A 15,000-nucleotide genomic window follows, 5' to 3' on the forward strand; every position below is an offset into this window, starting at 1 on the left:
CAGTCGGAGGGTTGCCGGTTCAAACCCTGCCCTGGGCATGTCGAAGTGTCCTTGAGCAAGACACCTAACTCCTAACCCCTAACTGCTCTGGCAAATGAGAGGCATCAATTGTAAAGCGCTTTGGATAAAAGCGCTATATAAATGCAGTCCATTTACCCTGGGCAGGGTCCATCCATTATCTATACTTGCTTACCCTGGGCAGGGTCCATCCATTATCTAGACTGTTCACGGCTAAACTCGCTGAACCGCTTATCGCTAAGCCTGCTACCCCACCTGGAGAGGGCCTGTACCCGGACCACATACAGGCACCACACCCGGACCACACGCAGGCAGCACACAGACTGCAGGGGAGTGGCAGGGCTGTGCCACACTGTGTCTATCAGAGCTCCCTGTGAATAATAGGTTGCCAGCTCCAATCCCGGGTGGGATGTTTTAGTATCAGTGAACGAGGCATTTCACTTCAGTCACTTTAACAAGGCCCTGAAAAAGCAGAGCACGCTCTGCCGCCCGGACACAGAGCTCAATCAGCCTGAGCCGCAGCGGCCGGAGAGGAATCGCCCTGTCCACAGCACGTCCTCTCCAGCTTCAATTACGGACTTAACGGCTGAGAGGCGGCGCCCAGGCCGACGGAGAGGCACAGCCACAGCCAGGCGCACCTGCGCTTCATTACCTAAAGATCGACACCCTGTCCCACGCCTCAGCCGCAAAATGGAATTCTTCCATTAAGCTGCGCGGGTATTGGATCAGACACACAGCGCTCGCTGCCCTCCATCCTACTGAACCAACTCTCAGGACACACTCACTCCGGGAAGAGATATCTCACAGAACCTCATGAAACATGCTTCTTAATTTAACGCCACTTCAAAAGCTTAGCGGCACAAAGCCTTTTCTAAGAGTGCTCCAAGTATGAAATGCCAAGTACCAGGGGAGTGATCCAAATCACGCAACACACACCTTTCCCTGGCTTCACACCTCCCTGCTTTGTGTTTGGCCAACGCTGCACATAGGCAGGGCTGCAAAACAGAGATATTATTATAGGCACAGGCTTTCCTGTAGTGTGAAATAGTCACTGGCTCTCCTGTAGTACTGTGTGGCCTGTAGGGTGTAAAATAGTCACTGGCTCTCCTGTAGCACTGTGTGGCCTGTAGGGTGTAAAATAGCCACTGGCTCTCCTGTAGTACTGTGTGGCCTGTAGGGTGTAAAATGGTCACTAGCTCTCCTATGGTACTGTGTGGCCTGTAGGACATAAAAAAGTCACTGGCTCTCCTGTAGTACTGTGTGGCCTGTAGGGTGTAAAATGGTCACTAGCTCTCCTGCGGTACTGTGTGGCCTGTAGGACATAAAATAGTCACTGGCTCTCCTGTAGTACTGTGTGGCCTGTAGGGTGTAAAATAGTCACTGGCTCTCCTGTTGTACTGTGTGGCCTGTAGGGTGTAAAATGGTCACTAGCTCTCCTGCAGTACTGTGTGGCCTGTAGAACATAAAATAGTCACTGGCTCTCCTGTAGTACTGTGTGGCCTGTAGGACATAAAATAGTCACTGGCTCTCCTGTAGCACTGTGTGGCCTGTAGGACATAAAATAGTCACTGGCTCTCCTGTAGTACTGTGTGGCCTGTCGGGTGTAAAATAGTCACTGGCTTATTCTTTTTGTGTCAGAGAACTTTATGTGGTTCAGCTGGGGTGTTTATGGCAACCCCAGATTTAGAGCAGAAAGGAAACTCAAGGTAAGACCAGTGAAAGTTGCACTGCTTTCAGAAGGACAGGCCCGATTTAAAAAAACAGAAAGCGAAAATGGTGTCTGAAATTACCGTACAGGGACAAAGGAACAACCGCCAAACAAGAAAATCTTATTTGCTATGTGCTGCAGAAATAAAAATCCAATTCTGTAAAAATTGGACACTGTACACATTTTCTCTCTGTGATGATATTAGCCTTCTACAGCCAGACAAAACTCTGCTTGTCTTATTCTTAGAGGTGCACAACATTTAAACCATTATTGCAATGTTCTCATTAAAAATGTGCTGTGCTGGGAGCATGGGGCTTCTTTTCTTTGATCAATTATGGCAAATACGGACATAGAGGGAAACACTGCCAAAATTAGTTACCCGGGCAATTATCATTTAACATTCATTTATGCTTGGAAACCATTTAAGAAAGCAAAATTCAGCTGCAGCTGTGAATTGTGGATTTGACTTGTAATAATAGCTTCAAGGTTTACAGTGGCATGCTTCAAGATCTATTCACTACATCTTTAATTCAGAACAGCAGATCAATATTACAAAATGGGATACATGCAAATTAAAGGGTATGTCTGCACAACAGAGACCAGCACTCTAATCGGACCACTTCTGAGAAAAATAATTAAAGATACATGATTGAAATGTACTATGTGCTCTTAAATGCGTTTTGCAGACGTATGCTGGGGAGGCAGAGCACTGCTCCCATACGGCCAGAGTGCCGTCATACAGACAGCACGCTTCCTGCTGTCAGAGTCGTCATGTTCAGGCGCTTTTATTCGGGCGAATAGAAGAGAGTGAGGCGTACCCATCCCCCTCTCCGGATGCGCTGGTGAGTGGGATGCTGGGGGGTTTGCTGGGGGGGGGGGGTGTGTCTCACAGGCTAATTACGACAGCGCGCAAATATCAAACACAATCTCAGCAGCCTACGGCTTTGGGGGAGGGTGCCATACTGCAGCGCCATGGCAACATACCCCCCTCCCCCCCTCCCCCCGATTACTGTCAAACATCTCCTGACCCGCTGACTCCACCCTGGCCCCCCGCCCCCCCCGGCTCCCCCCCGCCCCCCGGCTCCCACCAGCCCCCCCCCGCCCCCCCCCGCGCGCTGTGGCACACGGGGCGAGCAGAAGACAGAGCGGGCGAGGATGCCTGCTCACTGACAGAAATGAAGTGCCGGGCTGTCACTGCCCATTCCAGCAAGTGAAGCCAGCGGGGGGGGCGTCCTGGGGGGCGCGGGCGTGCCTGGGAGGGGGGCGCCGGAGGGCGTGCCTGGGAGGGGGGCGCCGGGGGGGGGGGGGGAGGGCCCGGAGGGGGGCTGTCTGGGGGGGTGGACTGCACACAGCTGTTTGCTCATGCAAAGTAATTGTCTTTGTGACAGTTAACAGCGGCCGCTGGTGCTTTAAGTGCCGCTAATGTTTGTAAATACTCTTAGCAGCGCTTTCATCTGGAAGACAAACATGCAAACTGGGATTCAATCAGCTCTGCAAACACGGGGGGGGCAGCCTGGGGACAGGGGCACCACTTCACCCCCCTCCTCTTCCTCTCCCCTCCTCCCCTCCTCTCTCATTCTCGCTTTCTCTCTCCCTCTCTCCTCTCTCCCCCTCTCTCTCGCTCCCTCTGCCCCATCTCACTCTGTTGCTTTCTCTCTCTCTCTCTCTCTCTCTCCCATCTCTTTATCCCTCTCCCCTGCCCCCTCTCATTCTCTCTTCCTCTCTCTCTCACTAAAGCAGTTTTTCTCTGTAAATAGCTGTACATGCAGATTTGGCTTCCAGTAAACTCTGGGATGCAGGTGTATCACCTGTGTTTTAAGGAAGGAAAGCAGGAGAGGGGTTTACTCCTGATGCACCTGTTCAGGTGGGAATATGAACACTGTTCTGCATAATCTCCAGAGTGCTTTTAACAGCAGGACCTGAATGCTGTTACAGGCTAATCTGAGCTAATTCTCACCCACATGACAAAGTAAACTAAAGAAACACACTGTTAATATGGAACAATAACATGTACTACGAACATAAAATATGCAAAATATATATATATACGTTAGTGAATCTTCCTATGATATTTATTAATGCTCACAGTAGTCGTGATTATTATTGTGTATTTACACATAAGGTCCTTCATACTGACTGTGAAATGAGTCACCTGCTCAGAGGTAGCTACGCGCTACTAGAGAACGCTAACAGGGCCACACTACCTACTGAGGTCTACCTGAGTTGCACCTGAGCCCAGAGTCTGCCGCTCTCCACACAATCTGGCAACCCGCCTCCAGACATACTGGATCAGGAGCACCTGGCAGCCCTCAAGACAAAACAAACAGTGCAATAACTCAACTTCAGAGCTGAACCAATCACTGGGCTACAAACGCAGACAGCCTTCTGGAACCCCGACATCCTTTATGTTGCTGAGTCTGCCAATTACTCTGTGGCTTGTAAGCCTGTATGCTGATTTAATTTAACTTCAGACATTTCAAACACAAAGAAACAAAAAAAACCCTGTGCTTTGTGTGCTGTTGTGTCATCTCTTTCGCCTGAAGCAACGTTTACACCTGCTTTTCAAACCCCTTAAACACGCAACCAGGCACACTGAAGAGGCAGGCATTCAGACAAATCTCCACACTAGGATCTGCACTAATGCACCACTGTGCTTTGTCTGTCAGAAAGGTCACAATTAGACGTGCATTCAGGCAGACATGTCTTCTGTGAGAAAAACATTTTCAGGCCTTGAGCAGAAGCTCTAATCCACAGCAACCTGCTCAGATTCTGACACACTGCCCTTTTGGTTCAGCTGTGTATTTACCATGGCAGAGGTTGGGCTTACATCCCTGACCTGACTGCCTTCCCCTCGCTCGCTCCCTCTCTCTCTCTCTCGCTCCCTCTTGCTCTCCCCCTCACTCTCCCTCGCTCTCCCTCACTCTCCCTCACTCTCTCTCACTCTCTCTTGCTCTCTCTCTCGCTCCCTCTTGCTCTCCCCCTCACTCTCGCTCTCTCGCTCTCCCTCACTCTCTCTTGCTCACTCTCTCTCTCACTCTTTCTCTCCCTCCCTCACTCTCTCTCTCTCACTTGCACTCCCTCACTCCTTCTCTCTCGCTCTCCCTCACTCTCTCTCTCTCGCTCTCCCTCGCTCTCTCTCTTTCGCTCACTCGGTCTCCCTCACTCGCTCTCCCTCACTCGCTCTCCTTCACTCACTCTCTCTCTCTCTCTCGCTCGCTCTCCCTCACTCTCTCCTTCACTCTCTCTCTCGCTCGCTCTCCCTCACTCTCTCTCTCTCTCATTCTCACTCTCTCTTTGGGTATGTGAGGCTTCATTTCCTGGTTTCATGCTGCCCTGTCTCTCCTGGCCACTGACCCCGCCTCTTCTGGCCACTGGCCCCGCCTCTCCTGGCCACTGACCCCGCCTCTCCTGGCCACTGACCCTGCCTCCATCCCCAGAGCGATCTGTTTTATTAACACATCATTGCTTACCTTCCGCAGCTGAGTCTGCATACATGTTCAAGGCCACAGCAGCACATGTTGCCATGTGAACGCATATCTCCCAGCTCCCCAGCTAATAACACCACATAAAGAACTAGAGGAAACTCAGAGAGAACATGTCTTACCTGGGGAGCAACAGCAGCCACTTCCACAGAGTCACCCTGTTAAGAGCTCACATTATTATTGGGAAGTATGAGAACAGTGCAGTGGTCAGTGAGTCAGTTAGTCTGTGCAGTGTAGCGCAGTGGTCAGTGGTCAGTCAGTCTGTGCAGTGTAGCGCAGTGGTCAGTGAGCCTGTGCAGTGTAGTGCAGTGGTCAGTGAGCCTGTGCAGTGTAGTGCAGTGGTCAGTGAGCCTGTGCAGTTTAGCGCAGTGGTCAGTGAGCCTGTGCAGTGTAGTGCAGTGGTCAGTGGTCAGTAAGTCAGTGATCCTGGCTGTAGAGAGATGTAGTGTTTGGTGTAATAGAGCACTCTGAGCAAATGGCCTGGCACTCTCTTGCTGCTTCGCACCTGTGTGTGTGTGTGTGTTTGTGTGTGTGTGTGTGTGCATGTGTGTTCTTCAAGAACACTTTCATTTAAGGTGAAGAAATCAGCCAAATGTGCAGATTGGAGGCCGTCATAAAGAGAGTAAAATGAAAGAGGGAAGGGGGAAATGAAAATCAGAAAAAGCAGGAGGACTCCAGGCCCCCTCAGGAGCGAGTGCAGATGAACAGGAAGTGAAAGCGCAAACTGCCATTGGGTTAAAAACAGGGCACAAGAAAACAAGAATTCAATCACAGTCTGCAATAACTTCCCCTTAAACAGTGTTAGGAGCTCTGCATGCGCTACACTGCAGAGGAGCTCTGCATGCACTACACTGCACAGGAGCTCTGCTCTGCATGCACTACACTGCACAGGAGCTCTGCATGCGCTACACTGCACAGGAGCTCTGCTCTGCATGCGCTACACTGCACAGGAGCTCTGCATGTGCTACACTGAACAGGAGCTCTGCATGCGCTACACTGCACAGGAGCTCTGCTCTGCATGCGCTACACTGCACAGGAGCTCTGCATGCGCTGCACTGCACAGGAGCTCTGCTCTGCATGCGCTGCACTGCACAGGAGCTCTGCTCTGCATGCGCTACACTGCACAGGAGCTCTGCTCTGCATGCGCTACACTGCACAGGAGCTCTGCATGCGCTACACTGCACAGGAGCTCTGCTCTGCATGCGCTACACTGGACAGGAGCTCTGCTCTGCATGCGCTACACTGGACAGGAGCTCTGCTCTGCATGCGCTACACTGCACAGGAGCTCTGCATGTGCTACACTGCACAGGAGCTCTGCATGCGCTACACTGAACAGGAGCTCTGCATGCGCTACACTACACAGGAGCTCTGCATGCGCTACACTGCACAGGAGCTCTGCTCTGCATGCGCTACACTGCACAGGAGCTCTGCATGCACTAGTCAGCACATTTCATAGTTTACAGTTTACGATATTTAATATTTACTAAAAATAGTTTGTGTGGCAATTTCACAGTTTGTAGACGATAGCTGTCATAAACATTTTGTGCTTGGGTCTTGTTTTCCATACTTGTTTACATTTCAAACTAGAGCAGTAGCCACCAGCTCTTTTAAGAAATTGAAAGTGATGGTAAATATTTAGTGTCATTTCAATGAAAGAGTTGCTACTACTGCCAGCAGCCTGTTGGCACACTCTTAAGACACCTGTACATAACCACATTTTCTAAAGAGTCAAGCTGAGGGCATTTCTACGTGATCTAAATTATATTTACATTACACTGATTTAGCAGATGTTCTCATTCACAGCAACTTACAGGAGTGCATCATTTCTTTAATGGAGTTATATGAGCTGGTGTGTGTGTGTACGTGTGTGTGTGTATGTGTGTGAGTATGTGTGTGTGTGTGTGTCTTTAATGCCTCTGAGCTGGTGTGAGGTAAACAGGAGGCAGAGAGCTCAGGCCAGACAGCGCTGCCAGTTACTGCTGAACGGACACAGTCCAGCACCATGTAGAGCCTGAGTCAGCTATTGGCAAACAGCCTCTGAGTGCCGAGCCAATGAGAGAGCAGGAGGGCGTCACCTGAGGACCATCTTCGCTTCCATGTGACGTAAATGGGCATCTCCATTAGCAGAACCAATCAGAGCCCAGACTCATGGGATCTCTGGCTAACCCCCCATGCCCCGCCCCCCCACCCCACACCACCGCCCCACAGGCCCAAGCAGGTGAAAATGCGCTCATGGCTGCCTTGGAGCTATCGCTAGCACTGTTATCCTCCCCCAACAGACAGATACTACAGCTAATGGTGAATCCTGCTCCACACTAAAAGCCCTTGCAAACTGTAATTATAATTTCAATTTACTCTCTCCGGATAATCTTCCCATCCAAAACCAACTAATTCTGTGGAATCTGCGTAAACTTGTATGGCCGCCTGTTACAGAGATGTGTTAATGGAACACAAGTGAACGCATTATCCTTCAGATGACAGGTGAAATATTTCAATTGCTGATACTTCAGCTGCAATCGCAATTCCCACAGCCTCTATATTCACCTTCATTTTGGGCAGGATCGATTGGGCAAGGAAATTGCTTCTTGTAAGCATACTTCCTGTACTTTATTCCTATCTAGAGTTCCAGTAGAGAGTTCCTGTGCTTCAGTGCCCTTGAGTTACACCTTGTAGTCACTGTGGAACTCTGCTAATGAAGCACAACAGTATTAATTTACAGGAAGCAGAACGCACGACTGTCAGTGCACAAGGTGAGCAAAGCAAACATGAAAAATAAACTCAATACAAAGCAGCTCAAGTGCAGAAATGAGCAGATGGTCAGGATGAGCTCTCACAAAATGACACGGTTTATAAATGAAGCCATATTTAAATGATACAGCTGAAAGGATTCCACCTCTCCTGCCAAACCGCAGCCATGACATCTGGACACTGTGATTGACAGGCCTGACCCGCACGTTTGCTTCGCTAGAGCTGGACGGTGCAGATGAGGCTAAACATCTCAGGAAAGAAGCGAGTGCCAGTGTGCTGTGATGTGGGGTGTCCCTCTCTCTCTCTCTCAGCACAAGGCTGATCAGTCAGTGAGACTCAGTGAGCCCCAGAGCCCCCGGGCTGGCCTGGGCTCTCACCCAACCCACAGATCCGCCCCAGAGCTGCTCCTGCCACTGATCCTGACTGAGCTCTCACCAGACCCACAGATCCGCCCCAGAGCTGCTCCTGCCACTGATCCTGACTGAGCTCTCACCCGACCCACAGATCCGCCCCAGAGCTGCTCCTGCCACTGATCCTGACTGGGCTCTCACCCGACCCACAGATCCACCACAGAGCTGCTCCTGCCACTGATCCTGACTGAGCTCTCACCCGACCCACAGATCCGCCCCAGAGCTGCTCCTGCCACTGATCCTGACTGAGCTCTCACCCGACCCACAGATCCGCCCCAGAGCTGCTCCTGCCACTGATCCTGACTGAGCTCTCACCCGACCCACAGATCCGCCCCAGAGCTGCTCCTGCCACTGATCCTGACTGGGCTCTCACCCGACCCACAGATCCACCACAGAGCTGCTCCTGCCACTGATCCTGACTGAGCTCTCACCCGACCCACAGATCCACCGCAGAGCTGCTCCTGCCACTGATCCTGACCAGCCGATAACCTCTCCAGCCCAAAGTGCCGCCTCGGCCTGCCGCAGATCTAATCCGCAGTGACAGCACAGCGCGTGCCGCACCTTTATCCAGCGTGATGCTAACACACAGCTAGCGGCTCCGGGCCACGGTCCACTAGATAATGCTGGATAATGAGCAGTGAGGTCTGTGTGTAAACCTGGAGACCCTGCAGAGTGAGGTATGTGTGTAACCTGGAGACCCTGCAGAGTGAGGTATGTGTGTAACCCTGGAGACCCTGCAGAGTGAGGTATGTGTGTAACCTGGAGACCCTGCAGAGTGAGGTATGTGTGTAACCCTGGAGACCCTGCGTGTGTGAGGTGTGTGTGTGAGGTGAGTTGGCCACCTCCCTTATGCTCTGTAAGAGTGAGCAGAGTGCGATCTGGGACCCACCTGAGAGTGAACTGCGGCACCGTGGACTCCGTACGCATTCGTACCCGGAAGCCCACGGGCTGGCCCTGCTGCACAGGGCTGGGCGGGACCTGGATCTCCACGTTCTCGTCCAGCCTCAGATTGGTTGCCTGTGGTCCCTCCTCTCCGCTAAGCAGTTCCACAGAGCCAATCCTCTGCAGGTAAGCCACGCCCTCTTCCTGTCCAGAGAGGAAGCCCGCATCTGGCCCTTTCAGGGGATCTGTGGTGGCAGCGCAGTCCCTGGCAGTGCCCTCTAGTGGGTGGATGGTGTAGTACAGCTCCAGGAGCGGCGCCTCCCCCTCGGGGGGTTTCTTCCGTCCTGTGGGGGCGGGGAACCAGGCGGCGGGCAGTTCCAGCTCCGCCACACAGATTCCCAGAGTCCCCTGCAGCTGGCAGGAAGCGGCGGCCTGGGCAGAGCCTCGGTAGGCCCGGGCGCTCACGCAGGGCATCGGCCCAGGCAGAGGGGCTGACTCCTCCCACCGCCGCCCCACCAGGTAGAACAGCACCTGTACGCGTGGCTGGGCGGGGCTGGCGCGAGGCTGCACCACCTGCGCCCGCACCTTCCAGCCCAAGGTGACGTGGGCGGGGCTGGGCAGGAGGCGCGGGGCCGCCTGCAGGAGCTCCAGGGGCACGGCCGTCTCCGCGGAGACGTTGCCGTAGCTACAGTTGACGGACGGGACACCCTCGGCGAGCTGGATGAAGAAGGGCTCGCTGCGCGTCTGCAGACTGCCGTTACGCATCACTTCCTGTCCCGCCTCCTTCAGGAAGAAGGCCGGCTCGGCGTTCTGCACCTGGTAGGACACGGGCAGGTAGGTCGGGAGGGCGGAGGAAAACCTGGGCTGGGGGTCCGAGCCTCGGCAGTCTGCAGCTGCAGGACACACAGACACACAGACACACACAGACAGCAGCATCAGTACAGCAGGAAGGAAACACTGCTCAGATTAGTCAAAAACGGGGGACACTGCTGACACCCCCTGGACTGTGGGGGGGGGGGCACCTGTGGAGCCGGGAGGGGCAGCAACGCTCCACATGGAAATGGGAGATAAGTGTTATAAAACAGGGCTCCGGCTCAGCAGGCATGATTCACACTGACAGCAGCACCTCTATCTGGAGCAGGAAGTGTGTGTAATACACCAGCCTAGGGCTGCCAGCACTACACACTCTATATACACACACACAACTAACACACACACACACACACACAACTAACACACATACACACACACACACACATGCACACGCACACACAACTAACACACGCACACACACATACACACACACACACACACACACGCGCACACACACACACACACACACACAACTAACACACACACACACACACACACACACGCACACGCACAAATTATTACATTGACTGGAATAATTCAGCAGTGCATTAGGGCAATAGCAGGCCAACCTTACTGACCAAAGCAGACAAGCAGGGACCAGCCTGCAGTACAGCAGCCTGGTCCTGAGTGAAGAGTTAACAATGCTCACTTTCACTACACAAAACCAGGCTCTGCCAAGCCCTCATTGACAAATAAAAGTATTGTCATTTAATTGGTAGTTGGTTTTATGTGCTACAGGATAAAGGTCAAGCCGCTGAGCATAAGAGCTGCTCGCTGGGCTCAGTGGTGACTAATCAAAGGAATTCTGAAGCAGCTGTGACGCTAATCGAGAAGCAAGGAAGCGACGGAGGGAGAAATGCATCTTCTCAGAGAAAAGGCTGCTGTCAGTGTGCTGCGGCCCGTCGATGAGGAAAACAGCGTGAATTCCCCGACCATTCAGACATTCTGCTGCAGGCACAGAAACCGCTCAGCTCGCCCCGAAAGCAGAAGCAGCGCAAAGCACACGGTCACCATGTGCCTGCGTGTAAACGATCAGGGATCTGAGTGTAAAAGATCAGGGATCTGCGTGTAAAAGATCAGGGATCTGCGTGTAAAAGATCAGGGATCTGCGTGTAAACGATCAGGGATCTGCGTGTAAAAGATCAGGGATCTGAGTGTAAAAGATCAGGGATCTGCGTGTAAAAGATCAGGGATCTGCGTGTAAAAGATCAGGGATCTGCCTGTAAAAGATCAGGGATCTGCGTGTAAAAGATCAGGGATCTGCGTGTAAAAGATCAGGGATCTGCGTGTAAAAGATCAGGGATCTGCGTGTAAAAGATCAGGGATCTGCGTGTAAAAGATCACGGATCTGCGTGTAAAAGATCAGGGATCTGCGTGTGAAAGATCAGGGATCTGCCTATAAAAGATCAGGGATCTGCGTGTAAAAGATCAGGGATCTGCCTGTAAAAGATCATGGATCTGCGTGTAAAAGATCAGGGATCTGCCTGTAAAAGATCATGGATCTGCGTGTAAAAGATCAGGGATCTGCCTGTAAAAGATCAGGGATCTGCGTGTAAAAGATCATAGATCTGCGTGTAAAAGATCACAGATCTGCATGTAAAAGATCACAGATCTGTGTGTAAAAGATCACAGATCTGCGTGTAAAAGATCACAGATCTGTGTGTAAAAGATCACAGATCTGCGTGCAAAAGATCAGGGATCTGCGTGTAAAAGATCAGGGATCTGCGTGTAACAGATCACAGATCTGTGTGTAAAAGATCAGGGATCTGCGTGTAAAAGATCACAGATCTGTGTGTAAAAGATCAGGGATCTGTGTGTAAAAGATCACAGATCTGCATGTAAAAGATCACAGATCTGTGTGTAAAAGATCACAGATCTGCGTGTAAAAGATCACAGATCTGCGTGTAAAAGATCACAGATCTGTGTGTAAAAGATCAGGGATCTGTGTGTAAAAGATCAGGGATCTGCGTGTAAAAGATCACAGATCTGTGTGTAAAAGATCACAGATCTGTGTGTAAAAGATCAGGGATCTGCGTGTAAAAGATCACAGATCTGAAAGCAAAAGTCACTTGAGTTCCAGAGAAGTTAACAGCGTAGGGAAACACAAGCGAAGAGTATGGAAGAGACAGCCATGAATTACATTTATACTTTTCATTGTTTTAGTTGGACTACTTATCTTTTATTTAGGTTGTTTCATTTAGATTTCCTTTTTATTGTTTATTTCAGTTAAAGAAATTTAGATTTTTTTATTTGGGTCGTTAGGTAAACTGATGCTCCATCATTGCAAAAACATATTTATCCCAACGATGAACAGGTGTGTTGTGAGTGCATATAGTCTTGTGTAAGCTAATGAATAATAATTACTTTATTTATATCAAACTTTTCATACCATGGTTTGCAGCTTAAAGTGCTTCACAGAAGAGCCTTTGTATTTACAAAATAGAGATAAAAACAGAGAAAAAAGAAATGGCCAAATAAAAGTAACAGAAACAACAAAGTGATAAAAGGGCGATGTGCATAAAATAGGGAAATGGTAAGATAGATAAAAATAAGAATAAGAATAAAAATGAGAATAAACACAAGCTGTCAAAATTGGCTCAGCTCTTAGTATATTGAATCTGACCTGACACAGTACTGTGTATTTTACATTGCCTTTAAGTTTTTTATTTTAAAAATAGCCTTGGTTTTAGCATATAAATATATTCAACACATAGCAAGTATGTAGCAGGTACAAACACACACACACACACAATCTGCTTGAACAACAAGAACACAAGAACAAAAGAATTAATGAATTTATGTTATTTTGGCTCTGAGCCCTGGTGCTGCAGGAGGCTGGGTGACTCTGGAAGTGTGAAAATATAATGACAATTTGGAAGAGCGTAGCTTAATCCCCGCGGAGGTCTGGTACACCCTCAGTATCTTTCTGCGTTCCACACAAAGACGTGTAAAAATAATCCTGGAGCGTGGAAGAGCTCTCCTGCAGCCACGGCCCCCTCTGTAGCGTGGGGGGGGGGGCTTGCACACGCCTGGTGTGCGTGAAATGCGGACTGTTACAGCATAAACACACAGCGCTAACACACCGCGCCACAGCGCAAACGCACCACAGCGCTAACGCACCACAGCGCTAACGCACCACAGCGCAAACGCACCACAGCGCTAAACCACCACAGCGCACGCCAACGACCACCCAACCCACAGCGCAACCACCACAGCGCTAACGCACCACAGCGCTAACACACCACAGCGCAAACGCACCACAGCGCTAACACACCACAGCGCTAACGCACCACAGCGCTAACGCACCACAGCGCTAACACACCGCGCCACAGCGCAAACGCACCACAGCGCTAACACACCACAGCGCTAACGCACCACAGCGCTAACACACCACAGCGCTAACGCACCACGCCACAGCGCAAACGCACCGCGCCACAGCGCTAACGCACCGCGCCACAGCACAAACGCACCGCGCCACAGCGCTAACAGAGGTCAGCGCGGACAGGAAGCACGGCGTGTCACGAGCTGGAACTCCGCACCATTTTCTCAAGGGCTGACACGACAACATTCAATCCTCGCGTGAGAAAAAAAATAAAATACATAAAAAAGAAATACACAATGTTCCGGGAGCGCAAGGCAATCTGGAGCCCCCGGGGAGCAGCGATAGGAGGTTATTGTGGATAAAAATAAAAGAACCGCGGCGCAGCGATAGCCGGAGCAGCGTGAGATGCGGACATCAGTCGTGACGCGGTGGCGAGTGGTTTGGAGCGGCACGTTGTGAGCGGGCATCAGTCTGTGGCGCGGGCGCGGTGTTTTACGGAGCGCTCAGCGCTGCCCGTCACCACGACGATCAGGCGCCAAACGCACTCCCCTGATTTGTTGCTCAACATTCGTCGCAAATTCCGTTCCTGCGTTTCCTCTGTTCCTCGCCTCCGCGCCGCTCCTTGCCCCAGAGTCACGCCCCTCCTCTCTGCGCCCAGCGAGGCACAAGCCCATTCCACTGCCACTCACACCACTGCTTTTCCCAGGATTTGCTGCGCAGAAGTAAACCTGCCAAAGTAATCTCTGTGATCGCATCGCACACTGACATCTAGAGCGCCGTCTTAAAAAGCCTGAGGGTATGTTCTGTGAGAGAAATAATGCGCTAGACACTGTTTGGACGAACCTCACATTTATAAATCTGCCTTGTAAGAACAATTTATTTGTCCTGAGCCCGATGCTTCCAATGAAAGGTTTACCCTCAGGTTTCCAAATACGTATTGACTTGCTGAAGATTTACATTTTTACAGTTTTATACACCTGTTATATGAGAGCCAGTCCTCAGAAGCAGACCATGCAGACACTTCATTCTGCACGGGAAAGGAAACGTGCCGTGAAATATCCCGGGGTCTGCGGACATGACATGTGTGGGCCTGCTGGACGTCCGGGGACCGCTCTGTACTGGGGACAGCTCTGTACTGGGGACCGCTCCGTACTGGGGACCGCTCCGTACTGGGGACCGCTCCGTACTGGGGACCACTCTGTACTGGGGACCGCTCCGTACTGGGGACCGCTCTGTACTGGGGCCTGCTGGACGTCCGGGGACCACTCTGTACTGGGGACTGCTCCGTACTGGGGACAGCTCTGTATTGGGGACCACTCTGTACTGGGGACCGCTCTGTACTGGGGACCGCTCTGTACTGGGGACTCTGTGTCGTTACACTGCACAGGAAGTCTGCTGCTCTGTTACTCTGCACACTTATTCAATCTTACTCAATAAAAGCAGACATTAACGCCGCACATTCATTTGCTTTCTGGTTTCAAAGATTCCCATTTACTGACGGGACAGCAGATTGGAATGACGTGCATGTTTATGAAATCATTTATTGTTTAGCCTGCA

The 15,000-nt window shown here is 51.2% G+C and overlaps 1 protein-coding gene across 2 annotated transcripts in view; it reads right to left on the reverse strand.

Moving 5' to 3' along the window:
* The window catches only part of si:dkey-215k6.1 (transmembrane protein 132C), a 152,530-nt gene that overhangs the window by 94,262 nt on the left and 43,268 nt on the right, over positions 1 to 15,000 (reverse strand). For both annotated transcript variants that reach the window (XM_064353256.1, XM_064353257.1), the window contains exon 2: positions 9,256 to 10,141. In XM_064353256.1, the coding sequence (XP_064209326.1) occupies positions 9,256 to 10,141 (886 nt within the window). The remainder of the gene's footprint in view (positions 1 to 9,255; positions 10,142 to 15,000) is intronic.

Source organism: Anguilla rostrata, chromosome 10 (assembly GCF_018555375.3).
Source record: "Anguilla rostrata isolate EN2019 chromosome 10, ASM1855537v3, whole genome shotgun sequence".
Classification (NCBI taxonomy): Eukaryota; Metazoa; Chordata; class Actinopteri; order Anguilliformes; family Anguillidae; genus Anguilla; species Anguilla rostrata.